The 20503-nt window shown below is 41.9% G+C and overlaps 1 protein-coding gene across 1 annotated transcript in view; it reads right to left on the bottom strand.

Annotated features, from left to right (window-relative positions):
* kcnh3 (potassium voltage-gated channel, subfamily H (eag-related), member 3) overlaps positions 1–20503 on the bottom strand; it is a 227540-nt gene that overhangs the window by 51211 nt on the left and 155826 nt on the right. The window contains exons 4-7 of the mRNA XM_034693251.1: positions 9745–9884; positions 8160–8418; positions 2589–2746; positions 1982–2183 (exon numbers count right to left, since the gene is read on the bottom strand). Of these exons, the coding sequence (XP_034549142.1) occupies positions 1982–2183; positions 2589–2746; positions 8160–8418; positions 9745–9884 (759 nt within the window). The remainder of the gene's footprint in view (positions 1–1981; positions 2184–2588; positions 2747–8159; positions 8419–9744; positions 9885–20503) is intronic.

Below are 20503 nucleotides of genomic sequence, written 5' to 3'. Positions count from 1 at the left end.
TATTAAGATTTCAAAATATCCTCATCAGATATTTAATGATGGTCTAAAGACGTTTATGAGGGATGCATCCGGCTGAGAGTCTCCAGTTAACAGGGTCGCTGTTTAAACCAAAACACCGGCTGATCTCTGCCACGGCTTTTTGAGTTCAAAAGGATTTTAAAGCCGTGTTTTTTTTGTCAAAATTTTCTTTTGTCAAAATTTTTTTTTGTCAAAATTTTTTTTGTCAAAATTTTTTTTGTCAAAATTTTTTTGGGTCAAATTTTTTTTGTCAAAATTTTTTTTTGTAAAATTTTTTTTTTCCAAAATTTATTTATATTTTTTATTTTTACATTTTTTTTGTTCAAATTCTAATGACAAATTTTTTTTTGTCAAATTTTTTTTTTTCAATTTTTTCCAAAAACCATTCACAGTCATTGTTTTTTCCATCTGTGATTCACTTGATTTCTCTTTCTTTCATTAGTTTTTATTTGTTCTATCTTTTTTGTATGTGTGTGTACTTTTCAAAAGAAGAAGCTGTGATTCTCTTGATTTAGCAGCTTGTAACAGTAGTCTTCTCTCAGCCCACCGTGAATGCGTCTCTCCTCCCGGTGTTCTGGTTTTAAAAGTGACCCTGTAAACTGGAGACCTTCAGCTGAACGTGTCAGTGTTTGTGGAGTTTACACAGCTGTTGAAACACAGAGGGAGTTCCTGGGAATGCAAACTAGTTTAGTTTTTATTAAGATTTCAAAATATCCTCATCAGATATTTAATGATGGTCTAAAGACGTTTATGAGGGATGCATCCGGCTGAGAGTCTCCAGTTAACAGGGTCGCTGTTTAAACCAAAACACCGGCTGATCTCTGCCACGGCTTTTTGAGTTCAAAAGGATTTTAGAGCCGTGTTTTTTTTGTCAAATTTTTTCTGTCAAATTTTTTTTTGTCAAATTTTTTTTTGTCAAAATGTTTTTTTGTCAAAATGTTTTTTTGTCAAAATTTTTTTGTCAAAATTTTTTTCCAATTTTTTTTTTCCAATATTTATTTTTCCAATATTTATTTATACTTTTTATTTTTTCCATTTTTTTTGTTCAATTTCTTATGTCAAATTTTTTTTTGTCAAATTTTTTTTTTTCAATTTTTTCCAAAAACCATTCACAGTCATTGTTTTTTCATCTGTGATTCTCTTGATTTCTCTTTCTTTCATTAGTTTTTATTTGTTCTATCTTGTTTGTATGTGTGTGTACTTTTCAAAAGAAGAAGCTGTGATTCTCTTGATTTAGCAGCTTGTAACAGTAGTCTTCTCTCAGCCCACCGTGAATGCGTCTCTCCTCCCGGTGTTCCGGTTTTAAAAGTGACCCTGTAAACTGGAGACCTTCAGCTGAACGTGTCAGTGTTTGTGGAGTTTACACAGCTGTTGAAACACAGAGGGAGTTCCTGGGAATGCAAACTAGTTTTGTTTTTATTAAGATTTCAAAATATCCTCATCAGATATTTAATGATGGTCTAAAGACGTTTATGAGGGATGCATCCGGCTGAGAGTAATCTCCTCCATGCTAACAGGCTAATTGTTGTGTTGCTTGTAATGATTCCATCCTGTCTGTCTCCTTCGATGGCGTCATCTTTGCTGTCTGGCATTCGTCTTTGTTTTACTGCCCTCTACTGGTCTGGAGGTGTAGTGAATTTACTTTTTTTTTCTCAGTACGTCACTGGCCTCATTTGCATGATTTTCCCGGGACTTCTGCCTGTGGTTGAAATGCAGACAACAAGTGGGCCACAGGAACCTTTTAGTTCCTGGGTGAGTAGTAACTTCTGGTGGAAAAGCACCTTTTCTTTGCACAACACTCCCACTTTGCTTCTTCACTTCGGGTTTGGTGAGATTAAAAGAACAAAAGTAACACCCTGAGAATATGATGATGAAGACTGCAAAGTATTGAAACCTTATCTGTGTGGGAGGTGAAGTGTAATAAAATGCACGGCACACTTTTTAAAACAACGTGTGTTCCTACCGATATCCCAGGAGCCGGGACTCTCCAGCTCCCTCCGGCCGATGAAGTACCAGACGCACGCCATCCAGTGAGCCAGCAGAGCGAACATGGACATCAGCAGCGTGAGAACCACGGCGCTGTACTGAGAGTACCGCTCCAGCTTCTGCAGCAGCCGCAGCAACCGCAGCAGGCGAACCGTCTTCAAGAGATGAACCCCGAAGTACTGCGAACAGAACGGACACAGAGTTAACCTCTCTGCAAGAAGACATGAGATACTGAAGGACCGACAGTACTCAGTGCAGCTGAAAGGTTCATTAAAAATACATCTTTCTATGTGTTGATATTTGTCTGTCAGACTCTGAGCATGAGAAACACAAACTAATGAGACCTGCAGAATGTGTGAACTGGCTCTGCACCATGTTTGTTTGATGAGCATCAATCTGGATGAAATGTGGATCTAATAAACTCACAAGGGAGCCGGTGACATTATGCATTAATTCCTTCTTTGTGCAGCTTGACTCAGAGCCAGCGCTGTGTTCGTGTGCAGCATGAACGCAGGAGAGTCTTTCTACAGTCAGAGCTTTCCTCACATGCTCAATACGCTCTAATATGCACAGAGGAGACTCACCACGCTGACGTTGAAAGCATACAGCAGGTCAAAGGGCAGCGCGGCGATGAGGTCGACAAAGAGCCAGGTGGTGACGTAGTGAACGCAGATGGAGCGGGCGTCGTACACGACCTGACCCGATGTGCTCACGAAGGTGGTTCGAAAGTTCAGCAGGATGTCTGCAGAGGACGACAGAGAGAGCAAGAGCTGAATCAGCAGGAAGGAACCACAGGATGGTAGAAGTGTGATGAGAAGTCTCTGTGACATGATGATGAAAAACATACAGAACATTGAACCGTAACAGTTGTAAACTTTCCTCACATGATTCAGGAAGTCTTTATCTGACCCCTCAGGGAGCTGTTTGGAAATGACTTCAATATAATTTCTAAAGGTCAGTATAAACTGTTTAATTTACTTTCTTACAGGCGGCTAATGATTTCCTTTTTCTTGATTTATTATGAAACCATAATGATAAATAGTTAAAGATACCCTGCAGACATGTTTTAAATCAGCTTTGAATTACTGAGAAAAATACATCCAATCATTCTTCTGTTTTTGTAAAGTGTTAATTCACAAGCATGTTATGAGTTGGACTTTCTAAAAACTGCTCCAAGCCAGTCTACGTGTCCACCTTCATGCAAGGTGAACCCACAGGAATCCACAGTTGAACCCCAACTATGAAAGCACGACCACCATAGGCTCACCATCCAGCCCACTTCTCCTTCATAGGTAAAGTTCCTAACCATAGACCTTTCTGGAGTCCCTGAGCTCCCTTGTCTCGTAGGCTCCTCTGGATCTCAAAGGTCAATCCATGCAAACCGGATCCTGACTGCAGCATGAGCTCTTAATCATCAGACACCTTCATATCTTAAAGAGCTCATAGCGCCCTATTACCCCTCTAGAACACTACGCTCCCAACATGCAGGCCTGCTCCTCGTACCTGAAGTCTCTAAAAGTAGTATGGGAGGTCGAGCCTTCAGTGATCAGGCCCCTCTCCTTTGGAATCATCTACCAGTCAGGGTCCGGGAGGCAGACACCCTCTCTACTTTTAAGAGTAGGCTTCAAACTTATAGTTAGAGCTGGATCAGGCTTGGACCAGGTCTTAGTTCTGCTGCTATAGGCTTAGACTGACACACTGGGATCCTGTCTTTCCCTCTCTCCTCTCTCTGCCTGTCTCTCACTTTAACTCTTCCTGTCCCATTAAAGTTACTAACCATAGACCTTTCTGGAGTCCCTGAGCTCCCTTGTCTCGTAAGTTCCTCTGGATCTCTGCTGTAGATTCCTTTTTGGGGTCTGTTATTCATCCTTTCTTTCTTTCTTTCTTTCTTTCTTTCTTTCTTTCTTTCTTTCTTTCTTTCTTTCTTTCTTTCTTTCTTTCTTTCTTTTTTCCTTTTATTCCTTCCTTCTTTCATTCTCTCTTTTATTTATTTCTACTTTCATTCCTTCTTTCCTCTCTTCTCTCTTCTTTCTTTCTTCCTTTCTTTCTTTGGTCTTTCCATGTTTCTTCATGCTTTATGTCTCCCTTTCTAAGCCTATAGCAGCATAACTAAGAGCTGGTCCAAGCCTGATCCAGCTCTTAGTTATGCTGCTATAGGCTTAGACTGACACACTGGGATCCTGTCTTTCCCTCTCTCTCCTCTCTCTGCCTGTCTCTTACTTTAACTCTTCCTGTCCCATTAAAGTTACTAACCATAGACCTTTCTGGAGTCCCTGAGCTCCCTTGTCTCGTAGGATCTCAAAGGTCAATCTATGCAAACCGGATCCTGACTGTAGTCAGGCTCTGTTTGGAAAGAGTCTGAGGAGAACGTTTGTTGGGATTTGGCGCTGTATGAATAAAGATTGATGAAAACAGGAGTTGCTGTTCTTCCTGAACTGCTTAGTTGTGATGTGGATCTAAAGATACAAAGTCAAACAAATGAAGGAAATGTTAAACCAGCAGATCATGTGAGTGAAGAAATGGATTTCAGAGTTACACATTTATCAGAAGTGAAGTCGTTGCAGAGGAAATGTCCAGTTACTGCACATTAAAACAATAAAACAAGCCATTCAATTATGATACAAAACATGAGCATTCCAGGAAATAGCCAGAACCCACCAGAGAGACATAGAAACCAGTGAAAGTAAAGACTGCAGCCAGGAACTGAGCGGTGCAGACTAATTACTGGACATTAAGCTGTGACATAAATAAGATGAGCCAAACTTTCCATCCCCTCTGGTCTTCTGTTTCATCCTCTACATCTGTGAGGTGGAATTACTCCAACACTGCATCTAATTAGACATTCAGACTCTAACATATGGTGACACACAGCCTGAGATTTACACCAGATTCATCTTTAAACAGGCTCTAAAGTTGTGATGTGGGAAAGTTAAACGCTGCATTACTAAACCAGCTAAGCGATAAACTGCGCCTCTTGTTTCCAGACTTAATAAATGTCTTAAAGAGTCTTTAGGATGTCATTAATATATTGAAAGCAGATTATCGACTGAAATGAAAGAGCAGTCGGATGCCTGATTGCACATTTCCATCCACCCTCGTCGGCTCTGTGGACGCATGGAGGAACAGGAGGGCCCATTAGCTCCAACAAATGAGGTATCGACTGACGGGAGTCAGCCGTTTAACGGCGAGTGTCTCGTCTAATTTCATTGCATAAGTGTATCGATGGAGGGCGTGTGCTCACTCTCTCCTATTAACTTTAACTTTCTGTTAAAGAGCGCTCCACTTCTCTTCAGTCAGACGGACAGCAGCGAGGACGGAGCGCCGAGCGTGAGACGTGATGGTCGGCTGTGAACGCCTCATATCCTCTCACTGGAGCGAACATTAAAAACTTCCAAACTTTGCATTATGACTGATGAGCCTCTGAGACACAAGCTGTTTTAATTAGTCAGCCAGTTTTTTACAACCATTAAGTTTTGATAATTTATGAAGCTCTCACTGGAGTCTGATAAGAAAAAGCACTTTTCAAACAAGTGCATCCAAAGAGACTCAAAGAGGCGAGGGAAGGTTTGGGATCGCCTCGGTCCTGTCTGTAACGTTCCCACTGGGGAAACAGTTCCTCTGATCAAAGTGTGTCCACTAAAAGTTCTGGGTTTTGTTCGTGACAGGCTCAGATCGTTATTCTTAATGTCTAACAACATTACAGAAAGGATCCCAGCAGAGACAGAACTTGTTTTGTAGCTTTCAAAAAAACATCTCACTCTTTAACAAACTAGTTTAAAATCTGAAGTAAAATGACCCAGCAGGGAGAAACTACAGGAGGGCAGAGAGGAAGGTGAGGAGTTACTCAGAGCCATGTCTCAAAGTCAGCAAGCATGCCGAGGCTTTCATGATGACAGAGAGAGGTCAGAGATTCATGCACCAACGTTTGGGGTCTAGGGTTTAAGGGTTAGAGGTTAGGGGTTAAGTGTTTATGGTTTAGGGTCAGGGTTTAGTGTAAGGGGTTGGGGTTTAGGGTTTACAGTAAGGGCTGGGTTTAGGGTTAAAGATAAGGGGTTAGGTGTAGTGTTTGGGGTAAGTTTGGGGTTGGGTCTAGGGGTCAGATTTAAGGTTGGGGTTAGGGTTTAGGGGTAAGGGATTAGGATTAGGGGTTAGGGGTTAGGGGTTAGGGATAAGGTTTAAGGTTAAGGTTAGAGTGTAGGGTATAGGGTTTAGGCTCTAAGGGTTAGGGTTTGGGGTAAGGGGTAGGGGAAATGAGTTAGGGTGTTAGGGGGGTTAAGGTTCGGGGTTAGGGTTTATGGTAAATGTTTATGGGTTAGAGTTAGGTTTGGGATTTCAGGTTTACAATGTAGGGTTAGGGGTTAGGGATAAGGTTTAGGGTTAAGGCTAGAGTGTAGGGTTTAGGGTTTAGGCTCTAAGGATCAGGGTTTGGGGTAAGGGGTTAGGGTTAGAGTTAGGGTTTAGGATTTAAGGTTTACAGTGTAGGGTTAGGGGTTAAGGTTTAGGAGTTAGGGTTATTGTTAGGATTAAGGTTTTAGGGATTAGGGTTAGTTTGATTCCGAAACTTTACTCTTACATTTACAGGATCAGCTGAACATGAGCATGTTTCTGGACATTCACTAAAAGTTCTCCAAACATTTAAAAACTTTGTTGAAGCAGAAAAGTTGAGAAACAGGAAGTCTTTGTCCGACCTCTTGATAACGACTTCTTGAGTTATAATTTTCAAAGGTCGGTTTAAACTGTAGATCCATAAACTTCCTCCCAGGGAGCTAAGGATTTCCTATTTCTTGATGTATTATGAAACCAAAACAATTAAAATCCCCTTCAGACCTGTGTTATGTCCTTGTGATCCCTTCTTTAGGAGAAGAGAGAACTTCTTCAGATTGTTTGGTTTCTGTAAAGATGATCCTGCAACCATCACTGCCTGTCTGTGGCTGCAGGACGGAGGGATGTGGGATGATTTAGGAACGCTTCGCTACCGTTTTTTAGGGGTTAGGGTTCAGGGATAGGGGTTGGGGTTTGTATTTAAGGTTAGGGCTAAGGGCTTAGTGGTCAGGGGGTTAAGGTTTGGGTTAAGGGGTTAGGCATCAGGGGTTAAAGTTTAGGGGTTGAGTTTTAGGGATAAGGTGTAGGGGCTAGGGTTTAGCGTTAAGGGTTAGGGGTTAAGGTTTAGGGAAGGGTTAGATTTACGGTTAGGGTTTGGGGTTTAGTGGTTAGGGTTTAGGTTATGGGTTAGGTTTAGACTTAGTTTTAGGGTTATGGTTTAGGGGTTAGGGTTAGGATTAGGGTTTAGAGTTTAAGGGTTAAAGTTTAGGGGTTGAGGTTTAGGGTCAAGGTTTGAGGGTTAGGGGTTAGGGTTTAGGGAAGTGTTAGGTTTAGATTTAGGGTTTATGTTAAGGGTTTAGGTTTAGACTTAGTTTTAGGGTTATGGTTTAGGGTTTAGGGTTAGGGGGTAGGGTTTAGGGTTTAGGGTCAGGTTTAGGGTTAAGGACTACGGGTTAGATGTATCGTTTGGGGTAAGGGTTGGGGTTGGGTTTAGGGTGAAGGGGTTAGGGATTAGGTGTTAAGGTTTAGGGGTTAGGGGTTAGGGGTTAGGGTTTAGGGGTTAGGGGTTAAGGTTTAGGGTTTAGGAGTTAAGGTTTAGGGTTTAGGGGTTAGGGGTTAAGGTTTAGGGGTTAAGGTTTAGGGTTTAGGGTTTAGGGGTTAAGGTTTAGGGTTAGGGGTTAAGGTTTAGGGTTTAGGGTTTAGGGTTTAGGGGTTAAGGTTTAGGGTTTAGGGGTTGAGGTTTAGGGGTTAGGGGTTAGGGGTTAGGGGTTAAGGTTTAGGGTTTAGGGGTTAAGGTTTAGGGTTTAGGGTTTAGGGGTTAAGGTTTAGGGTTTAGGGGTTAGGGGTTAGGGTTGAGGGTTTAGGGGTTAGGGTTTAGGGTTTAGGGGTTAGGGGTTAGGGGTTAGGGGTTAAGGTTTAGGGGTTAGGGGTTAGGGGTTAGGGGTTAAGGGTTAAGGTTTAGGGTTTAGGGTTTAGGGGTTTAGGGTTTAGGGGTTAGGGTTTATGGTTTAGGGGTTAGGGGTTAGGGGTTAGGGGTTAGGGGTTATGGTTTAGGGTTAGGGGTTAGTCTGTTATCATGCAAAGACCCCTCTGTAGGGTGACGGCACTCTCACCTAAAATAAACAGGATCTCTACGAGGATGTCGCTGACGCTGGGCGGGCTCCGTGGGGCGGTGCTGCTCCCCTCATCCCGCCCTCCCACCACGGTGAAACACACGTTGTAGGGCACGGTGACCGCCACGTAAAAAGTCGCCAGCAGAATCAGCCAATCCCAGCCGGCCTTGAAGGTCCCGTAGTGGAGCAGGATGAAGCGGGACTTCTGGATGGCTGCTACCTTGTACTCGGGGATCGGAGGCTTCTCCCCGAACATGTTCTGGTTTGGACGAGAGGAGAAGAAGAAGAGTTAACAGCACTCTCTCTTTCCACTCAGACATACAGCTACACACAAACTGGAGTGAAGTACTGGTTCTACTTCAGATCCTAAGGTCTTTAATGCACATCCAGAGACTGTTTCAGGGAGTTAATCTGATATTCAGACAGATTTCTACTCCCTCATTCCTCTAACAGTTGTTGCATTGCCCTCTTGTGAGAAGAAGTGAAGATAAGGTAACGAGGAAACACAAAAAGGTTGAGGCTCAGAGGTTAAAGCAGCTCATTTACACTCTGATGCTTCAGTTATTTATCTTTTAATTACCCGTTTAAATAACAGAACGGCTTCATCCCAATTTAAGCAAATAAAAGCTGATGATTATGATCCTGTTAAATAATCTCTTCCTGAGTGGGCTTCACACCTGCAGGCTGCATTAATCTGCATGTTTGTTTTATCACTGACATCAGCAAAAACTCAGAGCTGTGTGACCTCAAAGTCAAAGTGATTACACTCCTGATAACCTTCGCAGCATCTGTCAGTGTGTGTGTGTGTGTGTGTGTGTGTGTGTGTGCTGTCCACTGTGCAGCAGACAGCCTACAGTGTACAGAGCAAACAGAAACCACGGCGCTGTGCTCGTCTTCTGGATCTAACCCCTGAGCTCGTTGTGGTCGGCTGAAGTCAGAGTGGACGTTTATTGAATTTTGAAGGATCTTGACCTTGTTACAGAAGCCAAGAGAGAAAAGGAAGGAGAACAAAGTCTGTGGACCAAATATCTGGATCAGGATCAGACTCAGAATCAGCTTTATTGGCCAGGTATGCTTGAACACACAAGGAATTTGACTTTGGTAAACTGTGCTCTCTTTGTACAAGGCATAAGAATAAGACATGCAGATAAAAATTTAAAAAATGTAGAGATGTTTCAGATCTGACAATGAAAATAGATCCTGTAACTTCTTCTCTCTCTTTCCTCTCTGGAGTCGTACGCTGATGTTTGGTTCAAGAAGCCAACGTGGGAAACAATTAAAGAAACTAGTTCTAAACTTTTTATTCCACCTTCATAAAAGAGGCTTTGAAGAATCTGGAAACGTCTCAAAAACATGAGATCTATTGCTGCTGGAAAACCTGCAGGGCTTTAAAGTTTGGCTTGTTCTTTAATTCATCCTTTCCTTTGTAACTGAGATCAATGCAATGGTCTCCAAAGTAAATAATGATCACATGAGAGGGAGTCTGGGTCCAGTTTGGCAACCACACATCGTATTATTTTGAAGTTATAAGATGAAATATGTTATCAAACCCTCTGTGTGTGTTTAAAGATGCAGAGAGACTCACATTGTTGATCTTGAGCTTGCTCTTGTCTTGTTTCTGCAGGTGTCCGGAGAGGTGATAGAGGACGGCTCTGCTGCGGCGACGGTTTGAGTTGAATCCGGGTGGTCGAGTGACCTGATGCACCTCCAGACCGGTTTCTTCATCTGAGGAGGAAGAGGGAACATGAGGAGACTCAACACAGGGGGCACAATTTACACAATTACAACAGAGCATGTCTAGACCGTACTCTATGTTCTATTATTAAAGCTAGTGTTAGTAGTCACGGAAAACTAGCATGAGTTTGAATGTAGCATTTCATCAGGACTCCGTCTAACGTCTAAATCTCACTGCCAACCCCAGCTTTAACAAAGACCCAACATCAAGATCCAGTCCCCTCTTCCAGACAGGACTCAGTCTGATCTCATCTTAATCCACCATGAGCAGAGCACTTTGCAGCATTTAGCAAGTTACAGTGGCAAGGACAAACTTCCTTTAACAGGCAGAAACCTCCAGCAGGACCAGACTCATGTTAGACACACATCTGCTGAGACTGACTTAATAATAATAATAATAATAATGCATTTTATTTATAGGAGCCTTTCTTGGCACTCAAGGTCATCTTACAGCATTAAAAACAAACAGAGTTTAAATAACAAACAGGAAATAAAACACAATTTAAAAAGCTTTAAGTGAATGGACAGAGGAGTTGTGGTCAGATGGAGTAAGCCAGTTTAATCAGATGGGTTTTGAGTTTGGATTTAAAATGTGGGAGTGAGTCAGTTTCACAGAGGTCAGGTGGGAGAGAGTTCCAGAGCGGCTGAAGGCTCTGGTCCCCATGGTAACAAGGCGAGCAGGGGGGGACAGTGAGGTGGATGGAGGAGGAGGATCTGAGGGTGCGGACGGGTGTGGCAGTATGGAGGAGGTCAGAGAGATATGGAGGGGCGAGGTTGTGTTTGGATTTGAAGGTGAGGAGAAGTATTTTGTAGTTGATCCGGTCTGTGATGGGGAGCCAGTGGAGCTGTTGCAGGATGGGTGTGATGTGGTGGATGGAGGCGGTGCGTGTGATGAATTTTGAACCAGTTGAAGTTTATGGAGGGTTTTGTGGGGGAGACCAAACAGAAGGGAGTTGCAATAGTCCAAACGGGAGGTGACGAGGCTGTGAACAAGAATGGCGGTGGAGTGGGGAGTGAGTGAAGGACGGAGGTGAAAGTAGGCAGACCGGGTGACGTGGTTGATATGGGAGGTGAAGGAGAGGGTGCTGTCGAGAATGACACCCAGACTCTTAACCTGAGGGGAAGAGGGGCGAGTTGTGGATGGGAATAGAGAAGTGATGGAGTTTGTTTAATGTAGATTTTGTGCCAATTAGAAGAAGTTCAGTTTTATTGCTGTTTAATTTGAGGAAGTTTGAGGTGAACCAAGATTTTATTTCAAGGAGACAATCAGTGAGGGAAGAAGGTGGAAGTGAGGAGTCAGGTTTAGTGGAGAGGTAGAGCTGGGTGTCATCCGCGTAGCAGTGGAAGTGAATATGATGTTTACAGAAGATGTGACCAAAGAGGAGGAGGTAGATGATGAACAGCAGGGGCTCCAGGACAGAGCCCTGGGGCACACCTGTGGTGACAGGGACTGGATGGGAGGTGAATGATTTAAGTTGAATGAACTGAGTGCTGCCTGAAATATATGAATGAAACCAGTTGAGGGGTGTATTAGTGATTAGTGACTTATATCTGCACTTTCCCTAATGTCCAGCAGGGGGCGTTTCCTTTGGTTATCACATTGTATAGAAGTCTCTGACATTTAGCCTGCTTCTCATTGAGTGATTCCCTCCATGAACACTTTCCTGATGATTTAATGCTCTCAATCTCTAGTTCAAGTCTTCTTCAAGACAACAGGATGTTCATTTTGTTACTTGTTCAGTCTTTGGTTGTGCTGAAAGACTGCAAGAAGTCTGCTTTTAATCTTATTGTGTACAGAAAGTGCTTTTTGCCAGCTAAATGTAGCATCCCAATTCATATCAGAGCTTCAATATCCCTCTTTCTTACCAAGCTGGCACTAGCTTAACTGATGAGTCTCTGTTATCGGCTGCACCCATGATGACTGCTATCTAAGGCTTCATAACGCCGCTCCAGAGGTTGACGTCACTGGGACTGTGTCCATGTTATATAAGGATACTGATGTTAGCTGTTATCGGTTGCTCATGGGTCATCATGTGCTGGATTCAGAACCATGACTGCATCTTAGACTCTTTAAACTCAACTCCTACCATGATCCCGTCTGCATCCTGCAGACTCACATGCATCTGTCTTTCTTTGCCGGCTTGTTTAGCGTTGAATTCCCTGCATGCCCGACCACAGCTCCTCTGTGCCAGCTCTGTATTCTGTTGTACACATGCTGATCAGGTCTGTGAGTAAATATTTGATATGATATTGACCTGCTGTCTGCCTTTGTGGGCCTTTATTGACTAAACTGGGAGCTCTTTATGGGGAGTCTCATAACCTGGGCAGAGATCCAGATCTCTATTTAAAGAGCACAATCGATAACAAAGGCTGCAACATCTCCCTCGCGTCATCCTGTCTTTAATTCATGGAGTAAGTGAAAGATAAGATCAGGTGAGGCAGTCACTGTGAATGAAAGACAAAAAGCACACTGATCAAACGAACGTCTCAGAAGTACTAAGAGAGATATTTCAGGACAGAGAATCTCTCCTCTCCGCTTCATTTCCACTCTGCATTTCCTCCCATGATTGTTCCTCCGTCTGGCCGTAATATGATGTCATGCTTGGCAAACACCCACCCCTGTAACCCAATCATTTTCATTCTCAGCCCGTAAATTTGATTTGTTCTCCTCGTTCAGGGAGGATTCGCTGGAACTCTGCGGCTCTGTCTTTCTCTGAGACGTGGACGTATCAATCAGATCCTTTAAAGCTGCAGAGTCAGCCTGTTCAATTATCATTAATGAGTGAAAGTCATGTTATTAAATCTTTACAAAGCTAAAGGAAGTATGATAAGCTTAATGCACTCAAAGGAAAGTAGAAACAAACTGGTTTATTCAGGTTTTTAACCATATGTTGCATTTAATTCTGCAGAGGCTGAATATTCTGCTTATTTTACCACTCTATCTCCGTTTGGGCCGTTTTAGCTGCAGCACCGCATCATACTCTTAAAGATTTACTACATTACCTGTCCTTGGAGTCTTTCATTAGTATTACTGAGGAGGCAGATACATGTGGGAAGCACTTGAGTCAAGGACAAATTTCTCCAAGTGGGTAATGAAGCGTATAACATCTTAGCATATTGTGTCGTATCCAAGTGGCAACCTCCGGTCTCAAACTATGAAGCCCATGCGTAAATAAACTTCAATTCATCTAGAATCTACTTGAGGCTGCAGAAACACCAGAAACCACATAGACATGAATGGGAAAAAGCCGATCTTTGCAGCATTAATAAACATGTTTACAGCCTGGTTCAAAAAACGGCTTGGCCCTATGAAGCTAATCTCTCTATCAGCACACACTGTACAGGGGGGGGGGGGGGGGCTATATTGAAGATATTAAGATTACCAGTTTTTGCCCAAATAAGGACATGACTGACGTGACTCCCGGTCGGGAGCACATAGCTGTTGGCGAGGAGGCTTAAACTCCGCCTCTTTACGTCACACTCTGCCAGGTTCAGTTCAGCATTTCCAACATGGCTGCTGCTGCAGTCGATTGGCGTCAAAACAGCTCTCAGGAACAGACGGGTGACATCACGGATACTACATCCATATTTTATACAGTCTATGCTCATTTCGTATCACTGCGTATCCATTTCTATCGTATCGTTACATATCTTATTGTATCATATGCTGTATCATCTTTAGGGGTGACCCCAAATAGTTGAATATTGGACGATTGGTTCTAATGAGTCTTAGTCGACTGCCAATCTCATAGTCGAATATTTGCATATGAAACGTGGATCATTCCATTCAAACCATGGGGGTGCTCAATGTCTAATTTTACATTATTTCCTGTTTCCTGTAAAAATAGTGTCTCATATATCCTGTTTTGATATAAATATAAACTTATTTAATGTAATTCTGAGAACAGCTCTTGAAGTGTTAAATCTCCTTAAAGTGGTAATTAAATCTCCCCTGGTAATTAAAGGTGGACTCTCCCATTTAGCAGGACCTGTGGAGCAGACGTACCTCAGCTGGTCTTTAAATCTTTCTACGTTCATGGCAGCTCAAAATGTCAGGAAATAAAACTTCAGTTGATCCTAAAAACTAGTGATGAAGATAGACAAAAACAAACTCATACGCACCACAAACACTGCCACCAAAATCATCCGCCTCCCCACACCCAACCTGTCTGACCTCAACAACAGAGCCATCATACACAGAGCACGCACTATAACACTGGACCCCCAACACCCCCTCTACTCAGTCTTCACACTACTCCCCTCCGGTCGCAGGTACAGATCCCCTTACTGTAGGCGAGCCCGGTTTGGCAGAAGCTTCGTCCCATCGGCCATAGCACTGCTAAACAGAATGCCACTGTAATGTGTTCGGTGTGTTTATATGTGTTCGGTGTGGTTATATGTGTCCGGTGTGCATATTTGTGTCCAGTGTGTTCATATGTGTTCGGTGTGTTTTATATGTGCCCAGTGTGTGCATATGTGTCTGGTGTGTATATTTGTGGGATGCGGGGCACCATTGCTGTGAGGCTGGGTGGATGGTTATGGTTATTGTGTTCCTACATGTATTCCTGTACAGACGGTGGCAACAAATCTCCTTATTAAGGACAAATAAAGATCTATCTATCTATCTATCTATCTATCTATCTATCTATCTATCTATCTATCTATCTATCTATCTATCTATCTATCTATCTATCTATCTATCTATCTATCTATCTATCTATCTATCTATCTATCTATCTATCTATCTAAGATGAGGAGCAGCTTCATGAAGAGGGCTGTGAGATCAAGGATTACCGGACCACACAAAAACTGTACGGGGCCAAAAGAACCAGGAGGGATACCCAAAGCTGTCTGAAGCCTCAAAAACAATCCACAGCATCCCATCCACCTCCACACCATCAGAGAGGATATTCTCAAAGACAGGATTTACAGTCAACAAAGACAGGAGCGCACTTCTGCCCGTACACACGATGGTTTTCCTCACGTACAGTTTGAAAAGACTCAAGCGGACAAAGACGAGATGAAAGACTGTTTTAAAAGGTTCTGTTAAGAGATTTAAAAATCCTTTAGCTGGTTCAGGTTTGATTTTGAACATTATAAACATGTTTAGTCTTAAGTTGGACAAACTACCCTCTGCAGTGCTGCTCTCTGCTGTGTGAACACTGTTTAAATATCTCCTGATTCCTTTCTCTATAGTGGAGCGTTGTTCCATGTTTAACTGATGGTGGTCTTATTTGAGTTTTCTCTCCTTCATCACCTCGTTGTTTTTGTAATATAGATTTAAAAAATCTAAGTTTTATACTTATAATATTCTGTTGTCCCTTTTACTTTAAGCTCTGAGTCTCTTAATTGTAAAGGGTTATGTGTAATATTGTCATGCGGTCACCATCATGCAGACTTTGGGTCAATAAGGAAAAACAACTAACATTCCACTATTCATCCACTATGGGCAAAATCTGATGAATCAGATTCCACTAAGCAAATCCTTAGTGGGGCTCACCCCTAAAGATATCATTTCAGAGTGAAGTCAGGTGAGTCCATGTGGGGCCAACACAGGAAAAGTTACTGTGAGTGAGCGGGTGGTGATGTTCCAATGTCATTTAGCAGACGCTTTTATCCAAAGCGACGTACATACAAGAACAAGAACAACACAAGCAAAGATCTAGACCAGAGGAAACAAGATCAGTAAGAGGAACAAAGAGCTTCAAGTCCATTTGGGTGCAGGTACTGCCAAGCAGTGTAAAGGCAATGCACAAAGTAAATAAAGAACATCTACAATGAAGCAACCAAACCATTTAAGACCTTCCATTATCATCATCAACAATTAACATCACCACAATAATGACCAAAGTACCAAGAACACTGTTTAAATATCTCCTGATTCCTTACTCTATAGTGGAGCGTTGTTCCATGTTTAACTGATGGTGGCCTTATTTGAGTTTTCTCTCCTTCATCACCTCGTTGTTTTTGTAATATAGATTTAAAAATCTAAGTTTTATACTTATAATATTCTGTTGTCCCTTTTACTTTAAGCTCTGAGTCTCTTAATTATAAAGGGTTATGTGTAATATTGTCATGTGGTCACCATCATGCAGACTTTGAACAATAACCTGCTGCTGTAAACCCTGAGTGTAAATACTTTCAGTTTCTGGTCTTCTGGAGAGTAAAGGTTTCTCTCCACAGGTGAAGTGGGAAACATGGTTCCTTCTATGATAAGAGACACATGCTGCGACCTGCCTCCCTGTTCCTAGGTTTGGATTGAGGAGCTGATAGTTCCAGGCCTGTGAGTGGATTCTTCTCATTATAATGTTCACTGATGTGCTGCTCTTAAGACTAAACATGCAAGAGGAGCTTGTGTGTGCTGCCAGGGAAAATTGGCTTGCTATGCATTTTAAAATATTAATACAGTTGATGAACAGAGCATGTGTGAGCGCTTTAAAGCTGCATGTAAGAGTAAACCACTCTGTGTACTGACAGTTAAAGCAAAGCCTCTGTTTCTGTCACTCTCTGACTTTTGTTCTCTGCCTTTTTCTGCCAATCTCACTCGTTCAGTTTCCTTCTCAGTGACCTGCTCTCTGTTTCCAAACGGTGAATCACGCTGAGCTAAGTGCCAGAAGTGAGCCACCGAGGCTGTCAGCGGCGTCCTGCTAAGCAGTACACGCAGGTAAATGTGATTCAGAGTCAATTCATCACATCGTAAATGTCAGAGTCTTTCCTTTCCTTCTTTTAGCTCCTTGTTTGTGGTTTTGTTCTGCAGAGGTGTGTGATTGAAGAGAAACCTGCACGTTACTGAAGGGTCACATCCCGTTTTAATTCTCCTCTCCTGCGTGTTTAATCATTTGTGCTCCACCTCCTGCAGAGAGTGCTGCACACACATCTTTGAAGCTTGAGTTAAGACGTCTAGCAGCTGATGCATTGTGTGTTAATGAAACCAGGCTTCAGTCACTTCGGCTATAAGGCGATGAGATATTCAGCCAATCGAGAGACTCAGGGCAAGTGGGTGAAAATTGGGTAAATGGTTTCACGCAGGTACGCTCTCCCTGCGCCGCTCTGAAAGCCGGTTTAAAAACCCAGAAAGTTTAAACTCTTCATCTGGAGAGCCTTGATTAAAGCGCTTCTCTCTCCGGCGTCTCACACGGCCTCCATTCATCCCCTCTCTGCTGTGAACCCAGCTTGGGTTGGAAACAGGATTTAGGAGTTAAAAAGTCAGAACTGAATGCGTGTAATAACCGTGTATTCAACGGCTTCTGCAGGAGAAGAAAATATTGAATGCAGAGTTTTGAGCAGCGATTAAGACTTCTCTTTGACAGACTCAACATGAAGCTCGGAGGTATTCAAACCCGCTCCTTCAGAATTTGGAGTTCAGAATGTTTTAACAGGAAGAAACACGAAGCAACACACGCCCACAACAACTCACAGCAGGAACTGATGGAGGGTCAGGGAACCTTATGATTTGATATGTGGATGTTGACATAAATCTAACGATGGAGAGGACCAGGACTTACATTCTGTGTCGTTATAAACAAGACTGTGTGGAAAGAAGATATTTCCTGGAGTCCTCTGATCTTATTCTAGGCCATGAAAGAGTTTTACGATGCATAGTTAAATATGATGAGTCTGTCTTTACTTTAGGAGGTAATCCTGAGGTCCATAAAAGTTTTAAGCTTCCCCATATTCTAACCAGGGTCCTTCAGTGTGCAGCACATTCAGGTCTAGATGTTCGTGCTTATGAATGCTCTTCCTGCAGGATGTGTGGGCAACATCCAGCCGAGAGAAACTTAAGGTTAGCGATCTAACTTAAACCATGAGCGGTGGTGATGATAGCAGTGGCGGTTCTAGACCAATTTTACTTGGGGGGGCCAGGCTGGGACCAAGGGTGTTGTCAGAGGGACACTTTCAACCCTGACAAAAGAGACTGAGGGCAGGTGATGAGCATGTTGACTCTACCTTTGTAATGACTTAGAACTAGGTAACTCTACGCAGACATAATTTAGCATTGTTTTATTAGTTATTATTAACTAATTAAATGCATAATATTTTCTCAGCTAACAGTGCATATTCAATCTATTAATTACTAAATGGATAGCTCTGTCACAATAAAAAAAATTCAGAAAAAATCTATCGATAATAACTCCTGCTTTGATATCACTTCATCAGAGATTTATCTGGTGCACACCTAAAATGAGTGCTTGTACAGAAAAAGTCATTGAAAGTCTCAAAATGAGCATTCATCATCTAGTGGTGTGTATCTGCAGAGTCGGTGCTCTGTCTGTCTTTTTTCCTTTTCATACTTATTTCATACTTATCATTGTGCGGGGTTGTAAAGCTCCCTGTCTGCAGGCGAGGACTAATAAAAGTCATACATGGACCAGGTGACATTGCTGTCGGTCTCCTCTGCTCTCTGTCTGTCTGAAACAGACATAAATGTAACATGTGCAACCTATGAAACCCTAAAGACTGAACAAAAAAGTAATATTTGCTGACCTGTGTTTGGGGAGAGATAGCAGTGTAATGGAAAATTTAGCCCTTTATGCACATTTACACAAAAGCGATACCAAGGCTTCTTTGTTTGGTGTGGAGGGGGGTCCAGGTTCAGTTTTACTGGGGCACTGGCCCCTGTTGGCCCCTCCCCAGAACCGCCACAGGATGATAGCAGCAGGGTTCAAAGTTATGACATTAGTTCTTAAAGGTGTGTGAACCGCAGAGCTCAGAGAAGAAGGAGAGCTGAATGAGGACAGGTTCATGTTCAATCCAACAGGCAGAGAAGAATCCATCACCATGGAATGATCACTGACGAGGAATCACAGGGACTATTTTTAAAAACTGTGAACATCAATCATTTTTGAAACCACTGACGCCATCTTTCCTCTCAGGACATTTTCCCTGAGATTGTTAAACACCTCTTTTTTAAAGAACATTAAACGTCCTTTAACTTGAAGTCTTTAATTTAAATAAACACTTTAGCTGTAGTGTACAAAAAGACGGCAGCTCAATTTGCATACTGTCAACATAAATCACTTCCTGGCCGCCTGTAATTAACTCACCAACACAAACTGCTAATTTAAATTCTGAACTCTGTGTTCATGAATTTGCATTGTCGTACTGCTGTGTGTGAGACAGAGCGAGCATGGTTCACTACATGTGTTTAAAAGAGGCAGCCATTAATATTAATGCAACAATCAGATGGACATACAGTCGTCAATCAGGGTGTGATTTACAGAGAAACACAGGGATGTAAATGATGAATGTGTGATTTATTAAGGTTTGTTTTCAGCAGCTGAAAGGTTTCACATGCAGCCATCCTCTCCGGCAGTGAGAGGTAATTTAAATAATGTTTAAACTACACGGAGGAGGTGACACAGCTGTCGTGTCATTTCATGAGAATCAGAGACTGAAACATCAAACCAATGGTTACCAAAATCTGAGATAGGAGTAAGAAGATGATGCTCTGAGCTGTGCAGAGATTACAGAGGGGATCTCCAGATTGGTATAATGGTGGATATTATTATTACTGTTTAATAATAAGTTAATAAGATAAGTTAATAAATTAGTTAATGAAAAAAAACGAATAATAATTTATAATAATTATAATTTAAATAATTTTAAATGGAAAATAAATACATAGAGACACAAAAATACAAAATAATAAATAGGTTAATATTCTAAATAAATAAATAAATGAATAATTGAATAAATAAATAAATAAATAAATAAATACATTAATCAATTAATTAATTAATTAATTAATTAATTAATTAATAAATAGAGAAGCAAAAATACTAAATAATAAATAAGTTAATATTTCAAATAAATAAATAAATACAAAAGGTGAAAATATTAATAACAAAAACAAACTTACAGAAAAAATAGAAATAAAAATAATAAACACCCCATGTAATATCCTACAACCACACCCAGGACAACAGAACATGTTCTTCCTTAAATGTAGATGCGTTGCTACAGGAAGGGGTTAAATCCTCTAAAGTTTAAGATGAAGCCAAAATAGTCTATGAAGGAAAAGGAAAAAACTCAACCAGCTTCATTGGGGGATTACTTGGAACTGCAGGGTCTTTATAGGATCAAAGAAAGGCTGCCATATCTTAGAAAGTCTGTTTGTGGATCCACGTGTTCAGACCTTATGTTATCCTTAAAACATTTAACTTCAGATATATCCACAATAACATTTAAGGGGGGATTTCTTTTGGCAGAAAAATCCAGCCAATTGCCATAAAGTGCAGTTCCTCTCATGGCCACTTGAGGCTGCCTCCTGCAGTGAGTCAGTCTCCATAGAGCCCCATGTTAAAATGTTACAGCAGAAATAAACATGTTTACAGCCTGGTACTTAAACAGTTTGGGTCTTTATCGCTCATTTCTCTATTCATGACGACTCCATGAAGGTCGACTTGCTTTGGCTTCAGGTGAGGCATAATTAGGGGCGTGGCCTATTTCAATGACAGGTTGGAGCTGCTAGCTGTCTGCTCAGCTAATTGAATTTAACCTCTGAACTGTGGTCGTGTTGTTGGAGTCTTGTGGAGATTTGTTCATGTAAATATCAGACGAATATTCTGCCTTAGCCTAACTTAGCCAGCACTATTTCACAGGTATCTATT

The sequence above is a fragment of the Notolabrus celidotus genome, chromosome 10 (assembly GCF_009762535.1).
Source record: "Notolabrus celidotus isolate fNotCel1 chromosome 10, fNotCel1.pri, whole genome shotgun sequence".
NCBI lineage: Eukaryota > Metazoa > Chordata > Actinopteri > Labriformes > Labridae > Notolabrus > Notolabrus celidotus.
The sequence above is the reverse complement of the archived record's forward strand: the minus strand, read 5'-3'. Positions and strand labels throughout refer to the sequence as shown.